This window comes from Drosophila yakuba, chromosome 2L (assembly GCF_016746365.2).
Source record: "Drosophila yakuba strain Tai18E2 chromosome 2L, Prin_Dyak_Tai18E2_2.1, whole genome shotgun sequence".
NCBI lineage: Eukaryota > Metazoa > Arthropoda > Insecta > Diptera > Drosophilidae > Drosophila > Drosophila yakuba.
Window position 1 is genome coordinate 17,800,318 of NC_052527.2, and position 18,300 is coordinate 17,818,617.

At 46.3% G+C, this 18,300-nt stretch overlaps 6 protein-coding genes across 13 annotated transcripts; 4 read left to right on the top strand and 2 right to left on the bottom strand.

Moving 5' to 3' along the window:
• The first annotated feature begins 69 nt into the window (after positions 1–69).
• Positions 70–3,410, top strand: LOC6528705 (vang-like protein 1). 3 transcript variants are annotated; one of them, XM_039371663.1, is made up of 3 exons: positions 70–655; positions 717–1,024; positions 1,235–3,410. In XM_039371663.1, the coding sequence occupies exons 1-3, from the start codon at positions 415–417 to the stop codon at positions 2,219–2,221; spliced, it is 1,536 nt and encodes a 511-aa protein (XP_039227597.1). In that variant the 5' UTR covers positions 70–414; the 3' UTR covers positions 2,222–3,410. The 3 variants fall into 3 exon arrangements, with proteins under 3 accessions (XP_039227597.1, XP_002089740.3, XP_039227596.1); XM_002089704.3 differs by having other exon boundaries at positions 717–3,410; XM_039371662.1 differs by having other exon boundaries at positions 720–3,410.
• A 154-nt stretch (positions 3,411–3,564) lies between these two features.
• LOC6528706 (glucose 1,6-bisphosphate synthase) lies at positions 3,565–6,262 on the bottom strand. The gene is made up of 3 exons (XM_002089705.4): positions 5,813–6,262; positions 5,651–5,752; positions 3,565–5,587 (listed from the first exon to the last, which is right to left on the bottom strand). The coding sequence occupies exons 1-3, from the start codon at positions 5,971–5,973 to the stop codon at positions 3,979–3,981; spliced, it is 1,872 nt and encodes a 623-aa protein (XP_002089741.2). The 5' UTR covers positions 5,974–6,262; the 3' UTR covers positions 3,565–3,978.
• A 656-nt stretch (positions 6,263–6,918) lies between these two features.
• Positions 6,919–7,705, top strand: LOC6528707 (RNA-binding protein 8A). Its single transcript, XM_002089706.3, has 2 exons — positions 6,919–7,080; positions 7,170–7,705. The coding sequence occupies exons 1-2, from the start codon at positions 7,020–7,022 to the stop codon at positions 7,604–7,606; spliced, it is 498 nt and encodes a 165-aa protein (XP_002089742.1). The 5' UTR covers positions 6,919–7,019; the 3' UTR covers positions 7,607–7,705.
• Positions 7,623–10,079, bottom strand: LOC6528708 (protein SDA1 homolog). Its single transcript, XM_002089707.3, has 2 exons — positions 9,516–10,079; positions 7,623–9,448 (listed from the first exon to the last, which is right to left on the bottom strand). The coding sequence occupies exons 1-2, from the start codon at positions 9,990–9,992 to the stop codon at positions 7,790–7,792; spliced, it is 2,136 nt and encodes a 711-aa protein (XP_002089743.1). The 5' UTR covers positions 9,993–10,079; the 3' UTR covers positions 7,623–7,789.
• Positions 10,080–10,451: 372 nt separating this feature from the next.
• On the top strand, positions 10,452–12,220 carry LOC6528709 (phosphorylated adapter RNA export protein). Its single transcript, XM_002089708.3, has 5 exons — positions 10,452–10,579; positions 10,638–11,370; positions 11,426–11,517; positions 11,570–11,846; positions 11,907–12,220. The coding sequence occupies exons 1-5, from the start codon at positions 10,535–10,537 to the stop codon at positions 12,119–12,121; spliced, it is 1,362 nt and encodes a 453-aa protein (XP_002089744.1). The 5' UTR covers positions 10,452–10,534; the 3' UTR covers positions 12,122–12,220.
• Positions 12,221–12,329: 109 nt separating this feature from the next.
• LOC6528710 (E3 SUMO-protein ligase PIAS1) lies at positions 12,330–18,283 on the top strand. 6 transcript variants are annotated; one of them, XM_002089709.3, is made up of 9 exons: positions 12,330–12,636; positions 13,354–14,028; positions 14,089–14,329; positions 14,385–14,619; positions 14,679–14,845; positions 14,910–14,998; positions 15,067–15,214; positions 15,986–16,064; positions 16,144–16,416. In XM_002089709.3, the coding sequence occupies exons 1-9, from the start codon at positions 12,508–12,510 to the stop codon at positions 16,184–16,186; spliced, it is 1,806 nt and encodes a 601-aa protein (XP_002089745.1). In that variant the 5' UTR covers positions 12,330–12,507; the 3' UTR covers positions 16,187–16,416. The 6 variants fall into 6 exon arrangements, with proteins under 6 accessions (XP_002089745.1, XP_015054036.1, XP_015054033.1 ...); XM_015198550.2 differs by lacking the exons at positions 15,986–16,064; positions 16,144–16,416 and adding an exon at positions 16,515–17,109; XM_015198547.3 differs by lacking the exons at positions 15,986–16,064; positions 16,144–16,416 and adding an exon at positions 18,002–18,283 and having other exon boundaries at positions 12,331–12,636.
• The last annotated feature ends 17 nt before the right edge of the window (positions 18,284–18,300 follow it).

Consider the following 18,300-nt stretch of genomic DNA (forward strand, 5'->3'; position numbering starts at 1 on the left):
TTATTTGTGTTTGAACCGCCAGACTAATAGTGTTCGAAAACACTAAGGATAATGTGACCATGTCGCTGGTTGTGTTGCAGTGGTCACACTGCGTCGAGGGTGAAGCCAAGACCACGAAAAAGTGAATAAAAAGCGAAATATGTGCGTGAAATAGTCAAATAGCGTATAAAATAGCAATGCAAGACACCAAAAGTGACAATGTGCCGCACAACTATCAATAGATAAAGCTCAAACTCGCCGTTAGGCTATGCACTGCTCTCTGCATACCTGCGTATGAAAAAACTGCTGCCGCCGCAATTACAGTTAGACACTAAAATAGCTGCACGTCCAGGTTGCAAGGTGAATTGGGGCACGTATCTTTGAGTGCAGTAGATTTGGAAACGGGCATACCCCACGCACGCTAGCCCAATTGCAATGGAAAACGAATCCGTCAAGTCTGAACACAGTGGACGCTCCAGACGCTCGCGGAATCACAATAACAACGGCGGAGGGGGAGGTGGTGGCGGCAGTGGCGGAGGAGGCAGTGTCAACAACGGCTACCATAGGGAGCGGGATCGCTCCAGACATTCCCACCGCAGCACACACTCCTCAAAGTCGGGCAAGGGAATTCAGCGGGGCGACATGGCACCTTACCAGACTAGCGTTAATATGACAGGTGAGTTAAATGGTTCTAGTAGTCAAAGAAAACCATTTAACCCAGTTTTTTTGGGCACAAGAAGACGGCAGCCACGATGGCCAGGAAGTCATCGAGGTGCAAATCCTTCCACAGGACGAGAACTGGGGCGAGAACACTACCGCCGTCACCGGAAACACTTCGGAGCAAAGCATCTCTATGGAGGACATCAACAACATGTGGCATCGTGAGAGCGATAAGGGTTTCGGTTTTGCGTGCCGCCGATACGTGGAGTCTACCTTTTACTTTCTGCTGGGATGTGGAGCGTTTTTCTCGCCAGTGGCAATGGTGGTGATGCCGTATGTGGGCTTCTTCCCGTCGGCATTTGATCACCCGGAAATAACGCAGACGGTGCGTACCCAGCTGCTGGCCTGCAGTGAGCAGTGTAAGGGCCAACTGGTTTCGCTGGCCGCCCGACTGCTGCTTCTGGCCATCGGTCTGTGGGCGGTGTTCATGCGACGTACATCGGCCACCATGCCACGTATTTTCCTGTATCGCGCACTCGTCCTCCTTCTTGTCACCATCTGCACGTTTGCTTACTGGCTTTTCTACATCGTGCAGGTCACAAACGGGGCGAAGATCGTTGTGGAGACGGGCGGCGATGCCGTGGACTACAAGTCACTGGTGGGCTATGCCACAAACTTTGTGGACACTCTGCTATTTATTCACTATGTTGCCGTGGTGCTACTCGAGCTGCGACACCAGCAGCCCAGCTACTACATCAAGATCATTCGCTCTCCGGACGGAGTTTCGCGCTCCTACATGCTGGGCCAGCTGAGCATCCAAAGGGCGGCTGTGTGGGTGCTGCAGCACTACTATGTGGATTTCCCCATATTTAACCCATACCTAGAGCGCATCCCTATATCGGTCTCCAAGTCGCAGCGGAACAAGATATCGAACAGTTTCAAGTACTACGAAGTGGATGGGGTGAGCAACTCGCAACAGCAAAGCCAGAGTCGAGCCGTTCTAGCAGCCAATGCCCGTCGCCGGGACTCCTCTCACAACGAGCGCTTTTACGAGGAGCACGAGTATGAACGTCGTGTAAAAAAGCGGCGTGCCCGTCTCATAACTGCAGCCGAGGAGGCCTTCACCCACATCAAACGCATTCATAACGAACCAGCTCCGGCACTGCCGCTCGATCCGCAGGAGGCTGCCTCGGCAGTTTTTCCTTCGATGGCCAGGGCTCTGCAAAAATACCTACGGGTTACGCGGCAACAGCCGCGGCATACATTTGAGAGCATACTAAAGCATCTTGCACACTGCTTAAAGCATGATCTATCCCCCCGCGCCTTCTTGGAACCGTATTTGACCGAGTCTCCGGTGATGCAGAGCGAGAAGGAACGGCGCTGGGTGCAGTCGTGGTCTCTGATCTGCGATGAGATCGTCTCCCGACCGATTGGCAACGAATGCACGTTTCAATTAATTCAAAACGATGTCTCTCTTATGGTCACTGTACACAAGCTGCCACACTTCAACCTGGCCGAGGAAGTTGTGGATCCCAAAAGCAACAAATTTGTTCTTAAGTTGAATTCTGAGACATCCGTATGACACCACCACAACGCCCCTCCGATCAACACGCCCACTCACAGCAATCAGACGCAATCGTCCTATTTGCATGTGTTTGTCTGATAATCCCAAGTAATAATTCCTTCACTTACTTTCCAATAGTTTTTCAGCCAGATCGATGACTTACTTGTGAGAACTGCCATCAGGGTAATTTAATTCTATGAAACACCATAACCAATCAAACTATGCAATCAAAATTACTTATGTATGAATTAGATGAGTATTGACCGGTATATCAACAAACAATACTCAAAAGCCCAGTATATGATCCTTAACTGACGCGAACATATCACACCCTTTGAAAAGCAAACATGACTTACAAGTTCCCAAAGTATTAATTATAAGAATGATGGTTTGGCTTGCAGAACCGCGAACTCTTAGATGCAGCTCTTTTATACACATTTTTTATTTTAGAAAATATGTTTAGTGTCAAGTTGGGCTTGCTCGTCTCGGAATATCTAAAAATTTTACCCGATATTTGTGACGCTCAAGCCTTATCGCTAGCCTTAAGATGAATGGAGTGAGCTTAGGCGAACCCATGGAATTTTAGCTAGGACTCGGACTTGCGCCGAAAGTGCATTAGCCACTTTTGACGCGACTTTATGAGATTTTAAACACGCACATTTTAAGCCGAAACCGAATAGTCCTAACTCTTCTGCAACAAAGTTGAGAAACGACAAAACTATAACTCGAATGCAACTGATGACAAATACATAATATAAGCGAAGACTGCCTGAATATGCATTTTATACACACAAATTGCCAACAGCCACTAGCAGGTGTATGTACTAACCTGTGCATAGCAACCACATATATACAAAAACTCGTGTATTTTTAGAGACAAAATTATAGTGATAAGGACCCGAATTCGTATTCGAACATATGTACGTTCCAGTGAACCCAATCTATACATATATGATATATACCTATTTACAAAACTACTAAGAAACTTGTGCTTGAGGTTTGATTTTATTTTCGTTTTCTAGCTAAATGTCTTCTGTCGAAGCCCTTTTATATTGCAATTATCTAGCAATTACTTAAAGCAATTGAAAAACCAACCTAAGCATACCATTTATACATTTACTCTTGAACTGTAACTGTTTTAATTGTAATTAGCATATAAAAACCACATGCCGTAAATAAATTAAACCCACTCCTTTAACAGCTTTAATGGAATTGTTCTATCTCGAAGTTGTTCCGTTGACGCAAATTGAGGAAATGCGCACGTAATTAATTCATTCATAGGGGTCTTTTGAAAGTCTGAAAATGAGCTTATCATCTCCCGATTAATAAGCAGTTCCTAAAGTGATTAATAAGCCAAGTGGTTTACCATATTGTACAGAAGTATAATATATGAGTAGATTTAATCGCCAATCAATCAGTTTTAAGTTCTGTGTATCACTGCCACTCGAATTTTCATGATAAGAGTATTAAGTTCATATAATACAATTGGAGTGCGCATGATGGTCTCACTTTCACATCATAAGCTACTCAAATATCAAACTTGGAAAACCGATGATTTGGGGGTGCCTGGTGGTGGTTTTATTTACATAATTTCATAAATACTAGCCGAATGTGAGTGGAGTACTAACATATCAGATATCCTTTAAACAATATTAAGCAACAGCTTGCGCAGCTGTTGATTTTTGGCTTGTGCGTCAGTGCTGTTGGTATAGAATTTCTAGTCATAGACAGGTTTTTTTTTGTCCGTAGCCTACCCGCTTAAAGGTGCAGTCAGCTTAGTCCTTTCTGCGCTGAAGGCCGTTCTTGCTTGGCTCGTAGAATTCCTCGACAATGGCCTCCACCATGGTGTTCATAGTATTAGTCAGCTTGCCCCAGTTTTTCTCGTCCGGTTTGCCACACATTTCGGCGTAGTACTTCATCTTGGGCTCCGTGCCGCTGGTGCGAAGAGTGACTACGAGGCCGTTTTTGAAGGTAAATGTGATCATCTGGGAGCTGGAGCTTGTCGGCAATGTGGCCTTCTTGTCGCCAGTGCTACTGTCGAATCCAGTGGTTAGATCGCGGACGTTTTCGATTTCGTACTCGCCGTTAAGGATGCTGGTCGGATAGGTGTCTGCCTTGCCGTCGTCCCATGTGCGCAAGCGCTCAAAGATTTGCTCGATCACCGGCGGGCAGCGGCATATAACATAGGAGCTGATAGTCGTGTGAAACCCATATGTCTCGTAGATGTCACGAAGTTTTTCCTGCAGGGTCATGCACAGTTTGCACCGAAGGTAGCACGCCATGGTGGCCAAATGGGCAGCCGCGCTGACACCATCCTTGTCAAGTACTGCAGTGCCGACCATGAAGCCAATGGCCTCTTCAAAGGCAAACAACACCGTTTTTCCTGCCTGCTGTTGCTCGATCGCCTTGTTGCCCATCCACTTAAATCCCGTCAGCGTTTCGAAGAACTGGAAGCCTTCCCGCTCTGCCATGGCCCTGAGAATCTTTGAGCTTACCGTACTGGCTATCATCACGCAGTTGCTTATGTCGCAATCGGGTTCTCGCATCTTGTGCAGCTCCAAAGTCCACCAGCCCAAAAGGGCGCCCACCTCGTTACCGCTAAATAGCTTGTAGCTACCATCCTCGCGCACTTCGGCAACTGCCAGGCGGTCGGCATCCGGATCGTTGGCTAAAATGATTTGGCTACTGTTGGCTTTCGCCGTTCTTATCGCCAAATCCAAAGAGGTCTTTCCCTCCTCCGGGTTCGGCATCGGAGTGGTGGGGAACTCTGGATCTGGCTCCTGCTGTTCGCACACCGAAATGAACGGCTTCATATTGATTCGGGCGAAAGCCTGCTTCACAAATTCATAGCCCACGCCATGCATGGCCGTATAGGTGAAGGAGATGGGACACTTTCCGTTGGCCTCCAGCGTAGTGCAGGGCACTTTTTTCTTCAGGATATCAAAATATGGCGGCACAACAATGTCGTACGGATCCTCCAACATTGTGTTCGAACACATCGCCGAGTCGTCCCAGGATGATCCCTTGGGCTCCAAATTGTTCAAAATCGCCTCCTGTATGCCCTCGTCGTGCGGCGGGATGATTTGAGCTCCGTTGCTCCAATACACCTTGTAGCCATTGTCCTCCTTGGGATTGTGTGAGGCAGTCACCATGACGCCGGCCAAGCACTGGAGCCTCAAAATGGCATAAGGGACCATGGGCGTGACCACGTAGCGCTTAAACAACCACACCTTGAAGTCGTTATTTAGGAACACAATGGCCGAGAGCTCGGCGAAGCGGTGGCTATTGTAACGACCGTCATACCCAAACACAATGCCACGCCCGGACCAGTCCGCCGGATCAGGGTACTGTTCCTTGATGTACTCACACAAGCCCTGCGCCGTCCTATTAACGAATTCAATTGGGTAAAACTCGATAAACTTGAAGATAAGATAAGATCAAACTTACTGAATGACCACCAGCTCGTTCATGGAGTCAAAGCCAGCCCGCATGCAAGCCCTCAACCCAGCCGTGCCAAAGCTGATGCGGGTGCACAGCCTTTTGCGCAGCCTATGAAGCCCAGAGTTTAGCTTATTAAGATATAATTCATTTTGGTAAGATTATCCTTACGTGTCCCAGTCCTTTGCGCGAACTGCGTCCATGATTTGGCAGGCGGTGCTGGCACATTTGTCCCACCGAATCCACTTGCGAATCTCGCCATCTAGCTCCGGATCGCCCGAAAGAGCCATGTTCTTGATCTCGCACAGCATCTGGCCCCCGGCTTGACACATGGTGGCTGAGTTTTTTTGGCCAAAAGATCTGTTTAATTTCAAGTTGAATTTTGAAGAATGCCGAACGGGAGCGGTGAAAAGGCAGCACTCGGTTGCTGACAGTGATGTCACAGCCCGGCAACAACGAAAAGCACACTGAGCTGCTGCTAGGAGCGCAATTGAAGATCGACCTATCGACGTAGTGTAAGCCTGATAAGGTTCGCTGATGCGGCTACATACACACAGTCATCTGCCACGCCCCTTTATAAACATACGGCAAATTTTGACAATGCGGCCCCCGGTCAAATTTTTTTTTTGATGCCGTGAGTTTGAGGTGACACCGTGACAGGGTGATATTTATCAGGGATGGAAATCATACATATCAACGATTTTAAATGAAACCTTATAATTAACCTTTTTGTATGTTTATCTTTAAATAAAAAGTTGAAGGTGTCTACTTTTTAGCTTATGAAATTCTAATCCCTTACATTATATATTTTTATTATTCAAAAATCGATCTACGTTAACTGTAAGAGTAAACCTTTTTTAAATGGAAGTGGACTTATTACTTATTACTCAGTTATTAAACGTTGAATCCTCTGGATGCTGCTTTCAAATTATGTTTCCAAGAAAAGATCTTACGCATCTTTTGAATATGCAATATTCAACACGGCCATGTTCTGTAATCCTCTATTATTTGATAAACAACTCAATATGAAAAACAATAGTTCTACGAGTTAAAAAACCCCGACCGTTACTAGCTCATTATTTTGTTACAGATATAGGATCCTACCCTTTAAGTCAACATATTTTTTTTTAAATCAAACTATCTATTGTGTTTTTAGTCTTATTAAATAAATTAATTAAGCATTGTACCTTTTTATGACATTTGTGGTCTATGTGAGTGGTTTTTTTCGAACATTCAACCGATAGTATTCCAAACGGAGTTAACCAACACTTACGATAAGGCCATCTCAAGTAGAGTTTTTGCAACTGGCCAGACGCGGAACGAACACGAAATAAAAATAAACCTTTTGATTCTGGTTTTTAAGCAAAAAAAAAAGAAAATGGCCGATGTGTTGGACATTGACAATGCGGAGGAGTTCGAGGTGGACGAGGACGGTGACCGTAAGTAGCTGCGGCAGGCTTCGTTGTCCTCCAGTCTAATGCTTTCTTTTTTCTCCCACGCCGCATTGTGCACCCTACGCTCAAAACAGAGGGTATTGTGCGCCTGAAGGAAAAGGCAAAGCACCGCAAGGGACGCGGATTTGGAAGCGACAGTAACACCCGGGAGGCGATCCACAGCTACGAGCGTGTGCGTAACGAGGACGACGATGAGCTGGAGCCCGGTCCGCAACGGTCCGTCGAGGGCTGGATCCTGTTTGTTACCTCTATCCATGAGGAGGCTCAGGAAGACGAGATCCAGGAGAAGTTCTGCGATTACGGCGAGATCAAAAACATCCACCTGAACCTCGACCGGCGCACTGGGTTTTCAAAGGGATACGCTCTAGTCGAGTACGAAACTCACAAGCAGGCTCTTGCCGCCAAAGAGGCTCTGAACGGTGCCGAAATAATGGGACAGACCATTCAGGTAGACTGGTGCTTTGTTAAAGGGCCCAAACGCGTTAAAAAGTCCGAAAAGCGTCGCAGATAAACGACTCCCAGCAAGATTAATTTTTTAAAATAGTTTAATGAATAGGCAACCGTACAAAGTCTATATGAATTGAAATAAATCAGATAACTCTACCAACTACGCTTTATACAATCAATTGGTTAGAATTATGTCTTATATTGGTATTCATTTTAAACACTACAAGGCTTGGGACGCAAGGGGGTACTACTTCATTTTTTTCTGATGCAGTAGATGTTTTCTCAGCGCCTGCTGCTTGTCCTTGAAGCTCTTCTTAACCTTGGAGCGTGCCTTGTGTCGCAGCATGCCAAAGTTCTTAGTTTTGCGCTTCTCACGGTTCGTCTTGGAGCAGTGCTCGTTTACCCGTCCATCCTTCCAGCCAAAGCGCTCACGATCCTGCCGGCCCGCCTGCACAGTCTCCAGGCGTGACTCCTTGTCGTGCTTGCGCTTCTTGTAGATCATCTCGATGCTGTTCAGCTTGACGAACTCGGCGCGATCCTGTTCAAGTGGTCGCTTGCGGGCACTGGTTACGGCCTTCTTAAGATTGGCGGCGTTGATGCGCTTGAAATCTTCGTCCGTGAATATGCGTGTAAGAGCCAGTTCCTGGGCAGCCTCTTTTTGGTTAAGTATCTTCACATCTTTCTTTTCTTTCTTGACCTTTGCCGACTCTTCGTCACTTTCCACGCCTTCATCGGAATTATCTCCCTCCTCATCCTCCTCGTCGTCACTGTTCTGTTCGTCTTCGTCATCATCGTCCTCATTATCATCATCATCTTCTTCATCATCATCATCTGCTCCACCTCCCTCACCGTCACTGTGCGCCACGTTAACCCATTCCCCATCGTTTGAGTCCGTATCGTCTTCGCTTTCTATGTCAATAGTCTTACTGTCCTTGAGCAGAGCCTCTGCACCCAAAACAGTGTCGTGGATTTCGCGCTCTCCGTAGGCTCGAACCTTTCGTTCAGCCTGGGCTTCTGTCTGCCTGCCTCTATCCTTTTTGTGCAACAGGGCCGGCAGCTGTTCTCTGTAGAGAGTGATTAGAGACCGGGCCGCCATCATCACAGACTTCTCCTTGTACGTTTTGTACATAGCCAAGTCCTGTAGCAAATCCTCGCCCATGGCCAGGGGACATCGCATGCAAATCTCACGCGTCGCATTTAGGCCTATGGCCATCACATCGCTGGAGTTGCGTTCAGTAATAAAGTTGTTGGCGATCGTCTTAAGGATAGGCTCGATGATGTCTCCGGGAACCAGTTCGTGGGACGCTTGGGCGGCAAATTGAAGCACACGTGTCACCTGGCGTTGGTGGGGTTGCAGAAAGCGTGTTATGTACGGATAGAACCCGAAAAGGAAGAGCTCGTGGATACCGATCAGCCGGGAAATAACGTCCAAATGCATAAGTTTCACCTCAAATCGCTCGTTGGTGGCCTGCAGTTGCTTAAATAGCCCTTCGGCCATTCCCTGCGGGTTGTGCACCAGATGAATGCCTGAGAAGTTAAAGGCGGGAGCGTTTTTTTTCTTCTTCTGGGCCTTCACCGCTTGCTTTTTAATCTGCGCCAGTTGCTTTGTCCGCTTCTTGGTTTTCTTATTAACTCGATTGGCCATCAAAGCACCCTTAAGGTCAATCTCATTTTCGCTCTCAGTGTCCTCCTCTTCATCCTCTTCGTCGTGGCCGAGGAAGAATTTTAGAGAGGTGACCAGCACCTTTGTTATCTTAGAGAAGCAGCCCACAGTAGCTATGACATTCACAGTCTTAGGATCATTCCATATGTTTTTCTTGTACAACTCAATCATGATATCAGCGGACATCTTTGCTGCCTTCGGATTGGCATCCTTCAGCATGGAGTACATGAATGCTTGAAGGCTCTGCAATGGTATAAATCAATATTAATTAAGTCCTGCAATATTTATTAAGTCCTCCGCTGCGTCTTACCGAATTGAGCTTCATATCCTTGTGCTTGGCATTCATATTTTTTATGTCCGTCACAATGTGCGTCTGCAGAAAGGTGCGCAGATTCTTGTCCGGACACCGCAGTAACTGGAAGAACAGTTCAAGTATGTCCAGTGCGGGCACTAGGTTCTTGTTTCTCAGAAGAATTAGAGCTTTTACAAAGCAATTACGCATCGCCGGATCCAGAACGGTGGCGTAGTTCTTCAGCAAATCGGAAAGGCGCTTAGGGAACTCCTCGCAGACGGCCGGATAACACTGGGCCACCTGGGCGACGAACATGACGATGTCATCCAGGGATTTGTTCTCTTCGCTGGGATTCAGCGCAAAAACCTCCAGCAGGCTGAGAAAGTGTTGGTACTGGATGTGGAACTCATCGCTATACGACTCCGGATCCCGCTTGATTAGGTTCTGCAACTGCGGGAGGTTCTCCGGCAGCTGGTTGTTGTTAGGCCGCACCATGGTGAGCCGTTCTTAACGGATAATAACTACGACTTTTTTAACCACGTTCCGTTCTGTTCGCAAAATAAATGCACGTGTAGTGTGTGACCGTTTGTGGGTAGAGCGGAAATGCCTCACCTAGTTTCAATTTAATTTTTTTTCAATTTTAAGGTACAAATTTAAATGTATATTTAATGAATTATATATAAATTAATATAATATTCATCAATATTCTTCATCGCCATAATTTGAAGTATCAGAGTATTCAAAAAACAACTAATTAATTTGAACTACACATTTTTTTAAACTGTCCAGTCAAATAAGTTAAATATAATATTATTTAATCTAATTTATATCTTTGCAATAGTTAAAACTAAACATAATGATTTGATTTAATCTAATTCATATCCTTGCAATACTTAAAACTAAGCATAATGTAAACATAATATTTTAAATATGCACTAAGTATTCCCCAGAAAGTATGGTCACTCTGCCGCTCAGTGTTGCACAAACAGCTGCACCCTGGGCGACGATTTTCTCTCGTCTCGACTCGCCTGAAAAAAATGATGGAACTGCACTCGAATGATGTTGACCTGGAGGACGGCGAGGTAACCATTTGCGCCCATTTCATGAAGCCACCAATAACCATCTTTGCCGGTCTTTCAGCTATCGGAGAGCGACGATGATGGCGTTTACACGCCGCTGCAGCGACCTGCAGGTGCGGAGAAGGTGGCCAGTCCCCTTACCACCTGCCACCAGATCCAGACGGCGCTGGAGGACGAGTCACAAAGCAACAGCGACTCCTCGACAGCGGAATCTTCCGAGGACGGGTGCATCAAAAAGCTGCGCACGGATTCCAGCGGACATGGTGGCCTCAAGAAACAGAAAAAGCGAATTCGCCGCACGGTAATGCGACGCGTTCCACCCACGGATGCTGAGATGCAGCCGAATCGAACCCGTTTTAAGAAGTACAACGTGTGGGCTTCCGCCCTGCAAGAGGATGCGCTCAGCGAGAATATGCGTGGCTGCGATGTTACCCGAAGTGGCCGGGATCGAAATGTAGAGAACTACGACTTCTCACTGCGATACCGGCTTAACGGCGAGAACAGTCTAAAGCGACGGCTCTCAAACTCCTCGGAAGACGGCGGTGAATTTTCCCATCCAGCCCAGAAAAGGGGAAGACCTTCTAGTCGGCCCATCACCGGGAATCAACAGCGTGGGTCGGTCAAAAGTAGACTCGGTCACCGGTCACGTCGTGGCACATCCTCAGCCAGCGGATCTTCCGATTCCTGCGAGCCCAGACACATTCTGGACTTAAACGAAGTGGGTGAGAGGGATCCTTCGGATGTAGCTAACGAAATGGCCACCAAACTGTACGAAGATAAGGACGAATTACTTGGTGAGTATATGAAATAAAGATTGACGTACGCAGTGAGTAATACCAGTTTTCCCAGTTCGAGTTGTGGAGGTCCTTGGTATAGATTTGTGCTTAGAGCTCTACAAAGAAACTCAGCGCATTGAAGCCGATGGCGGCATGCTGATCAAAGTGAGTAGTGACATTTCATCTTTTAAATATACTAACACGATGTTTCAAACAGAACGGCAACCGGAGACGTACACCAGGCGGTGTATTCTTGTTTCTGCTAAAGCACCACGACAACATTACTCAGGAGCAGCAGAAGCGCATTTTTAGTGAGGATCGCCAGAGCCTAAGCAAGTCGCGAAAGCAGATCGAAACGCTGATGCGGGACCGAAAGGTAGAGGAGCTAAAGAAGTGCCTCAGCAAGCAGGTCCCAGAACTGCCCACTTTAAACCAGCGCAAGGAATACTACATGCAGGGTGACGAGCAAAGGGAAGATAAGCTACCGGGCAACTGTAAGAAGATCCCATTAATGTTAAATCAATTTTGTATTTATTTTGTATCTCTTTGTTCAGTGTCCAACCCGCCACCCTCCCCTGTTGGTGCTGGACAGGAGCAGGATAGCCCTGAGTACAGGACCCACGAGATCAACATTAACCTTGTGGACAACGCCGAACTTCCCTCTACATCCAAAGCAGCAGCGGCGGCTCAAGGAGCGCCACTGAAGGATTTAATCAGCTACGACGACGACTTTCTGAGCGTTAATTGCGGGGACATGGACTTTTTCTAGGCCCACGCCAAGCGTCGGGCCCCTTTTATACCATTCTTGCATAGATAGACCCATATTTGTACAATTAAATAAATGGCTAGCGAATTAAGAATCAACAAATGTAACGGCAGGCAGAGTAAACAAACGCACGCGTTAGGATATTTTGTGGCTGCGTGAGCCGAGACTTGGCGAGGCGTTAGGGATTTCCGCAGTGTCGATCGATAGTGACAACTCTAGTCGGCCCACCGCGACGACGCCGCGTAAAATATTTTGGTTTCCTCGCATTCGTTAGAGAACCGCGGCAATTGTTTGTTTTTATGTGTGGTGCGCGTCCCAGGCAAATGCAAACGAGTCCGCGACTTCAATTGCTGAACGCCTAACGCCGCCAAGGAAAGAAAATAACAGTAATGCGAAAGACCCGCTCGCAGACGGCTCGCACGCAGGCGGAAAATGCCGCAACATCCTCGAGCCCAGGGCACCAATCGACGTCGTCAGCGCCAATAGCAGTTAATCCCTTTGATGCCAGCAAGTACAAGGTGAGTTTCCGCCAGTTCCAGTCAATTCAGTCAAAAGAATTTTTCATAAATATGGGGGGCCATTGATATTGATAGGCAGTGTGACCGCAGAAAAATTGTGATTGACACCCTCCACAGAGTGGTCAATGCAGGCGAGTCCGCCGGCTCTTCGCAACACTGGAATCCGCCATATTTCTTCAGACCGTGCGGACAAAACAAAATTCGTGTGACAAAAAAAGGGGGCATTATTGCGGTCGTTTGTTTTAGTGCAATTTGCTAAAGGAGGAAGGCCGCCAGTGACAGACACATACCATACTCAAGTTTCTGTATATTCCCACGTTAAAAGCCACTGAAAGCCGATCGGTTCCATGAAATGAAACTTTTTGCGAAAACGCCATGTTTGAGCATCTAGGTAATGATTTGGTGGCATGCGGGAGTTTCGGACCTGTAAATGTTTGACAGATGAGAAAAATGTGGAACGAAGGCTTTTGTCCGACTGTCAAACCATTGCTTGACATAATCTGTAGAGCGATTATCTGATGTTTCTGTATAAAGCCGCACGGGTACATACGCATGTGTACATATGTGCGAAAACGCGATATTTGCATATAGAGCGCGCTTGTGTGTGTGTTTGTGCGAACGCTTGGTGTGAAGTCCCGCTATTTGGACATAGACATCTTCCCAATTTTCCGAAATACAATATTTTCATTGTTCGCCATGCCATCTCCGTCTCTTCAGGAATGTGAGCAAATGGTGCAGATGCTTCGAGTGGTCGAGCTGCAAAAAATCCTGTCGTTTCTGAACATCTCATTCGCTGGACGAAAAACCGACCTGCAGAGCCGCATCCTCTCGTTCTTGCGCACCAACTTGGATCTGCTTGCCCCGAAGGTCCAGGAAGTCTACGCCCAGTCCGTGCAGGAACAAAACGCCACGCTGCAGTACATCGACCCAACCAGGATGTACTCGCACATCCAGCTGCCGCCCACCGTGCAGCCCAATCCGGTGGGCCTTGTGGGCAGCGGCCAAGGCGTGCAGGTGCCCGGCGGCCAGATGAATGTAGTCGGCGGCGCACCCTTCCTCCATACACACAGCATTAACAGCCAGCTGCCAATTCACCCTGATGTGAGGCTGAAGAAGCTAGCCTTCTACGATGTACTCGGGACACTGATCAAACCTTCAACCCTGGTGCCACGCAACACTCAGCGCGTCCAAGAGGTGCCTTTCTACTTTACACTAACGCCGCAGCAGGCCACCGAGATCGCCTCCAATCGCGACATCCGCAACAGCTCCAAGGTGGAGCACGCCATTCAGGTGCAACTGCGCTTCTGCCTTGTAGAGACTTCATGCGACCAGGAGGACTGCTTCCCGCCGAACGTAAACGTTAAGGTGAACAACAAGCTGTGCCAGCTGCCTGTAAGTATTTATCGATTATCCAATCAGGAGCTGGTAACATTTCATGCGCCTTACCTGTAGAATGTCATTCCTACAAACCGACCAAATGTGGAACCCAAGCGTCCGCCGCGACCCGTCAATGTCACCTCCAATGTAAAGCTGTCACCTACCGTTACCAACACCATCATGGTGCAGTGGTGTCCGGACTACACGCGTAGCTACTGCCTGGCCGTATACCTGGTAAAGAAGCTTACCTCAGCACAGCTTTTGCAGCGAATGAAGACCAAGGGCGTAAAACCGGCAGATTACACGCGTGGCCTGAGTGAGTTTCCTGTGGTCCAATGACGGCACCTTAATAATAAATATCTCTTTCACAGTCAAGGAAAAGCTAACTGAGGATGCTGACTGCGAAATAGCCACCACTATGCTAAAGGTGTCGCTTAACTGCCCATTGGGCAAGATGAAAATGCTGTTGCCTTGTCGAGCATCAACCTGCTCCCATCTGCAATGCTTCGACGCCAGTCTCTACCTGCAAATGAATGAGCGTAAGCCCACATGGAACTGCCCCGTATGCGACAAGCCGGCCATTTATGACAACCTGGTCATAGATGGGTAAGAAAATGTCAATTCATTTAGCGTATAAAGATAACTGATTTAATTTTCTTTTCCAGCTACTTCCAGGAGGTGTTGGGATCGTCGCTTTTAAAGAGCGACGATACTGAGATTCAACTTCATCAGGATGGATCTTGGAGCACACCAGGACTACGGAGCGAGGCGCAGATCCTTGATACGCCTTCAAAACCCGTTCAAAAGGTTGAGGTTATATCAGATGACATAGGTAATGGTCCAAACGCAGCCTTTTTTTTGTTTTGTCATTCATCAAGTTTTTCGGTTATTACCAGAACTTATTTCGGACGACGCCAAGCCAGTAAAGAGCGATTTGTCCCCGGCACCCGACGAGCAGCCAACATCCACGTCAAACAGTGAAACTGTAGGTTGAAAACTGCAATCCTAACACACTGTCTTACCATATGACTTACCATATTGTCTGTGCAACAGGTTGATCTAACGTTAAGCGATTCAGACGACGACATGCCGCTGGCTAAGCGTCGTCCACCCGCCAAGCAAGCCGTTGCCAGTTCCACGTCGAACGGCAGCGGTGGCGGCCAACGTGCCTACACCCCGGCACAGCAGCCCCAGCAATCCGGTACGTTGGATCCCTTTTTGCAATAAGCCAGTAATCGAATAATAACACTGTATAGCAAAAAATCCTTTAAGTTTACAAATTACTAATTGTAGACCCTAGGGCAAAGTAGTCATAAGAATCCATACACATCCCATTTACATCCACACTGACTCAACAACGCTCTTGCTCCAAAAATTCAGACAGAGGAATGACATCCTAACAAGATTAAGGCATTTGATTCACTTTTTATTGTAAATATCCATTTGCCGCAGAGCTCTAGGACATCATTTAACGTAGAAGTATTATTTTGGTGCATCAATTGTCTTAAAATATTAATAGAAAATGTTCTCTGCAAAAAATTGAAAGAGTATGCACTTCGTCTAAAATGAAAATTTTATAGATATTACGTGCGGTTCTGACTTCATCATCACTTATTCGAATATAACTAGGTCCCCATTTCCTTTATAATGTTAGTGGTTCATTCGTTTTTAGTATGAGTACACCCAGTTCAAATTAATCCTATTTTACATGTAGTGTCACTGCGTATTTACAAACATATGTTTATGTTTTAAAAAGTGACCAGTAGGGCATTCATCATGCTATTTTGTAATGCGAAATAGCATTACATTAGATCTACAAGTCCAGCATCGCAAAGGTTTCCGTACATTTTATAAAATCTCCTAGCCAATACTTGTATAGGCTAAGTAGGCAACAAATTCGTCTTCGCTGCAGAGGAAGGCTAGAAAATGATTGGAATTTTGACTCTTTCCGCTTTCGTTGCTTGTATTGTAGGTGGTAAAGTTTTTAAGAAACCTGAAAAAGCAACGGATCTTTACAAGCGTGTTCATTTAGGAGTTTGGCTGCGCACACGGTATGTTTTCCGTCGATCAATCGTAAAATGGTTCGGGTTTTGAAAAAGAATCCCATACTTAATCAGACCATTCTTCCAGAAACCTCAAGCCAGACAGCTCAAGGCGCCCAAACGTCGGCTAAGCCAAGTCTATAGAGTATTTTTCTATTGTATAACCATTGGTTCCATTTTCATTTGCTATGTATTTGTGTTGTCACCGATTTTAAATTATTCCACGAAATGTACTCTTAATTTAAGTGATTTTAATAAATAATGACATTTCGTTAGTGACGGTTTTTGTTGAGAGCCTCTTTTCCGATTGTTGTTGTGTTAACCACGAGGTTATATGATGATAATAACTAAACTAATTGAAGTAACTTGTGCATTTCTTTGTCTTTTTTCTTTCTCTTTCTCTTCTTCCCCTGATCTTTTTGTGTGACCCGTCCATGCTGCCGCCGATGCAACTCGTAGAATCCCCAGAACAGCACTCCCGTCGCCAATCGACAGAGAAGCAGCCAGTCTCAGACCAGCAACTGCAGCAGCAACAGCACGAGCAGCCAGCGGCGGCAGCCGTCCATGCCTCCCTCCTGGAATCCCTGGCTGCTGCGGTCGCGGATCAAAAGCACTTCCAACTGTTGGATCTGGCTGCGGTTGCGGCTGCTGCAGCTGCTACGGCGTCCTCCGGCCAGACCCAAAATGCCGGCCCGTAGGCAGGACTCACATCTCACACATTATCGCACGGCTCGCACATCGATGTTATGGTCCCTGATTTGGCCTGCCCAGTTGTTGTTTTCCGTTCCTCTATCAATGGCGCACGGCCACATATTACCTTAGAGGCTATTCTTCGGCGTTCCATTCCCAATCACCTCATTATTCATACTCTCTCAATCGCGACCCACCAACTGATGCTTGTAATTCTTGTGTTGCAGGACGCAGGCAGAACAGACAGGTTTTATAGGAGAGGGTTCCCCTGTTCCCGAGTGAATCCAAGTGCTCCTCCATCGGCCACATTGTTCCTGCCCCTTTTCAGTTGGCTCACCTTAAACACTTTGCTTATGTCCTCTGTGTATTTCATTCGTGTCGTCTTGAGTAGTTGGGTTAAGCTTTGCCAGGGCTCTCAGCAACACACACCACACACCAACTGAAATAATCCTAGATATAAAAATACCACAAACTAGCAACAGCATTAATTAGCAATTACTATAGGAAACGCAAATAATTTATTTTCTATTGAAGCGGTCTGCGCAATGATTACAGCGGAGTTCGATGAAATTAATGGCCCTATGCACTACTAACAATAAAACTAAGACTAAGCGTACACCTAAATCAGATGTTAGTCATAAGCCCTGCCTATGCGAGTTGGACCTATTCCTATACCTAAACTCGAAGCGAGAGGAAGCAGGCCAGCCGCGCCACCGACATTAAGTTAGTTAAGTTATTTTAGTTGAACTAAGGATTCTGTTCGGATTGGAGGCGGTGTTGTGTGGAGTGGAGTTGGAGGGTGCGCTGTCCTCGCATTTGAATTGCGTTGCAAGGCAGGCATTAAAGGTCCATAGTATTGGAAACAAACAAAGGCGTTTTTATAAATGAAATCAATTGGAAACGACGGATTAGGTATGTTACGGCGTCTAGCTAGACGCTCGGTTGAAAAAGCCCCTGACATTTGTTGGTGTATTTAAGCTCAAACCGTACCACCACGGATTTATATATTAAGATTTTAAATTGAACAATGCTTTGACTATGATTCGATGCAAACCCTTCTAAATATCTGAACGAACAAATATGAAATCAATGTACAAGGAGATGTGTACTTTAACTATATTATTAAACAATTTTCAACCAAGACCTATTGTTTTATTTACCAACGGGGGTCAAGATCTGTTTTAAGTTTATACTGATTTTTTATTTAGCATCCCATTTCTAATTGAGCCCACCTGAACCCTTTTCTTTACTTGCAGAGGATAATGACGAAAACTGTATGGCTAAGGCCAAAGAGGATTCCGTAATTGATCTTTTAGATTCGCCATAAACCGCCGCCGCGCGATTCTACAAGTAAGGTCCTATGATATCTTTAGGCGACCCAAAGAATTAGACTTGGCCTGTTAAATTTACTCATATCGCCAGAATTCTTTGGCTAATATTGTAGCATTCTAAGTATGTTATATTTTCCAGTAGTTTGTATACAAATTATTTGCTAAGGAACGACTAAAATGAGAATAAATGCCTTAAGACAACACAAATTAGTTGGAATAATTTT

Coding starts and splice junctions, on each gene's coding strand:
- LOC6528710 (XM_015198550.2), top strand. CDS start 12,508: ATGCGAAAGACCCGCTCGCAGACGGCTCGCACGCAGGCGGAAAATGCC. Junction 14,620..14,678: donor GACAACCTGGTCATAGATGG/GTAAGAAAATGT, acceptor TTTCTTTTCCAG/CTACTTCCAGGAGGTGTTGG. Junction 14,999..15,066: donor CCACGTCAAACAGTGAAACT/GTAGGTTGAAAA, acceptor TCTGTGCAACAG/GTTGATCTAACGTTAAGCGA.
- LOC6528707 (XM_002089706.3), top strand. CDS start 7,020: ATGGCCGATGTGTTGGACATTGACAATGCGGAGGAGTTCGAGGTGGAC. Junction 7,081..7,169: donor GGTGGACGAGGACGGTGACC/GTAAGTAGCTGC, acceptor CGCTCAAAACAG/AGGGTATTGTGCGCCTGAAG.
- LOC6528706 (XM_002089705.4), bottom strand. CDS start 5,973: ATGTGTCAAGCCGGGGGCCAGATGCTGTGCGAGATCAAGAACATGGCT. Junction 5,753..5,812: donor CGCGCAAAGGACTGGGACAC/GTAAGGATAATC, acceptor TGGGCTTCATAG/GCTGCGCAAAAGGCTGTGCA. Junction 5,588..5,650: donor AACGAGCTGGTGGTCATTCA/GTAAGTTTGATC, acceptor ATTCGTTAATAG/GACGGCGCAGGGCTTGTGTG.
- LOC6528709 (XM_002089708.3), top strand. CDS start 10,535: ATGATGGAACTGCACTCGAATGATGTTGACCTGGAGGACGGCGAG. Junction 11,518..11,569: donor ATGGCGGCATGCTGATCAAA/GTGAGTAGTGAC, acceptor TGTTTCAAACAG/AACGGCAACCGGAGACGTAC. Junction 11,847..11,906: donor AGATAAGCTACCGGGCAACT/GTAAGAAGATCC, acceptor CTCTTTGTTCAG/TGTCCAACCCGCCACCCTCC.
- LOC6528705 (XM_002089704.3), top strand. CDS start 415: ATGGAAAACGAATCCGTCAAGTCTGAACACAGTGGACGCTCCAGACGC. Junction 656..716: donor GACTAGCGTTAATATGACAG/GTGAGTTAAATG, acceptor TTTGGGCACAAG/AAGACGGCAGCCACGATGGC.
- LOC6528708 (XM_002089707.3), bottom strand. CDS start 9,992: ATGGTGCGGCCTAACAACAACCAGCTGCCGGAGAACCTCCCGCAGTTG. Junction 9,449..9,515: donor AGGATATGAAGCTCAATTCG/GTAAGACGCAGC, acceptor ATACCATTGCAG/AGCCTTCAAGCATTCATGTA.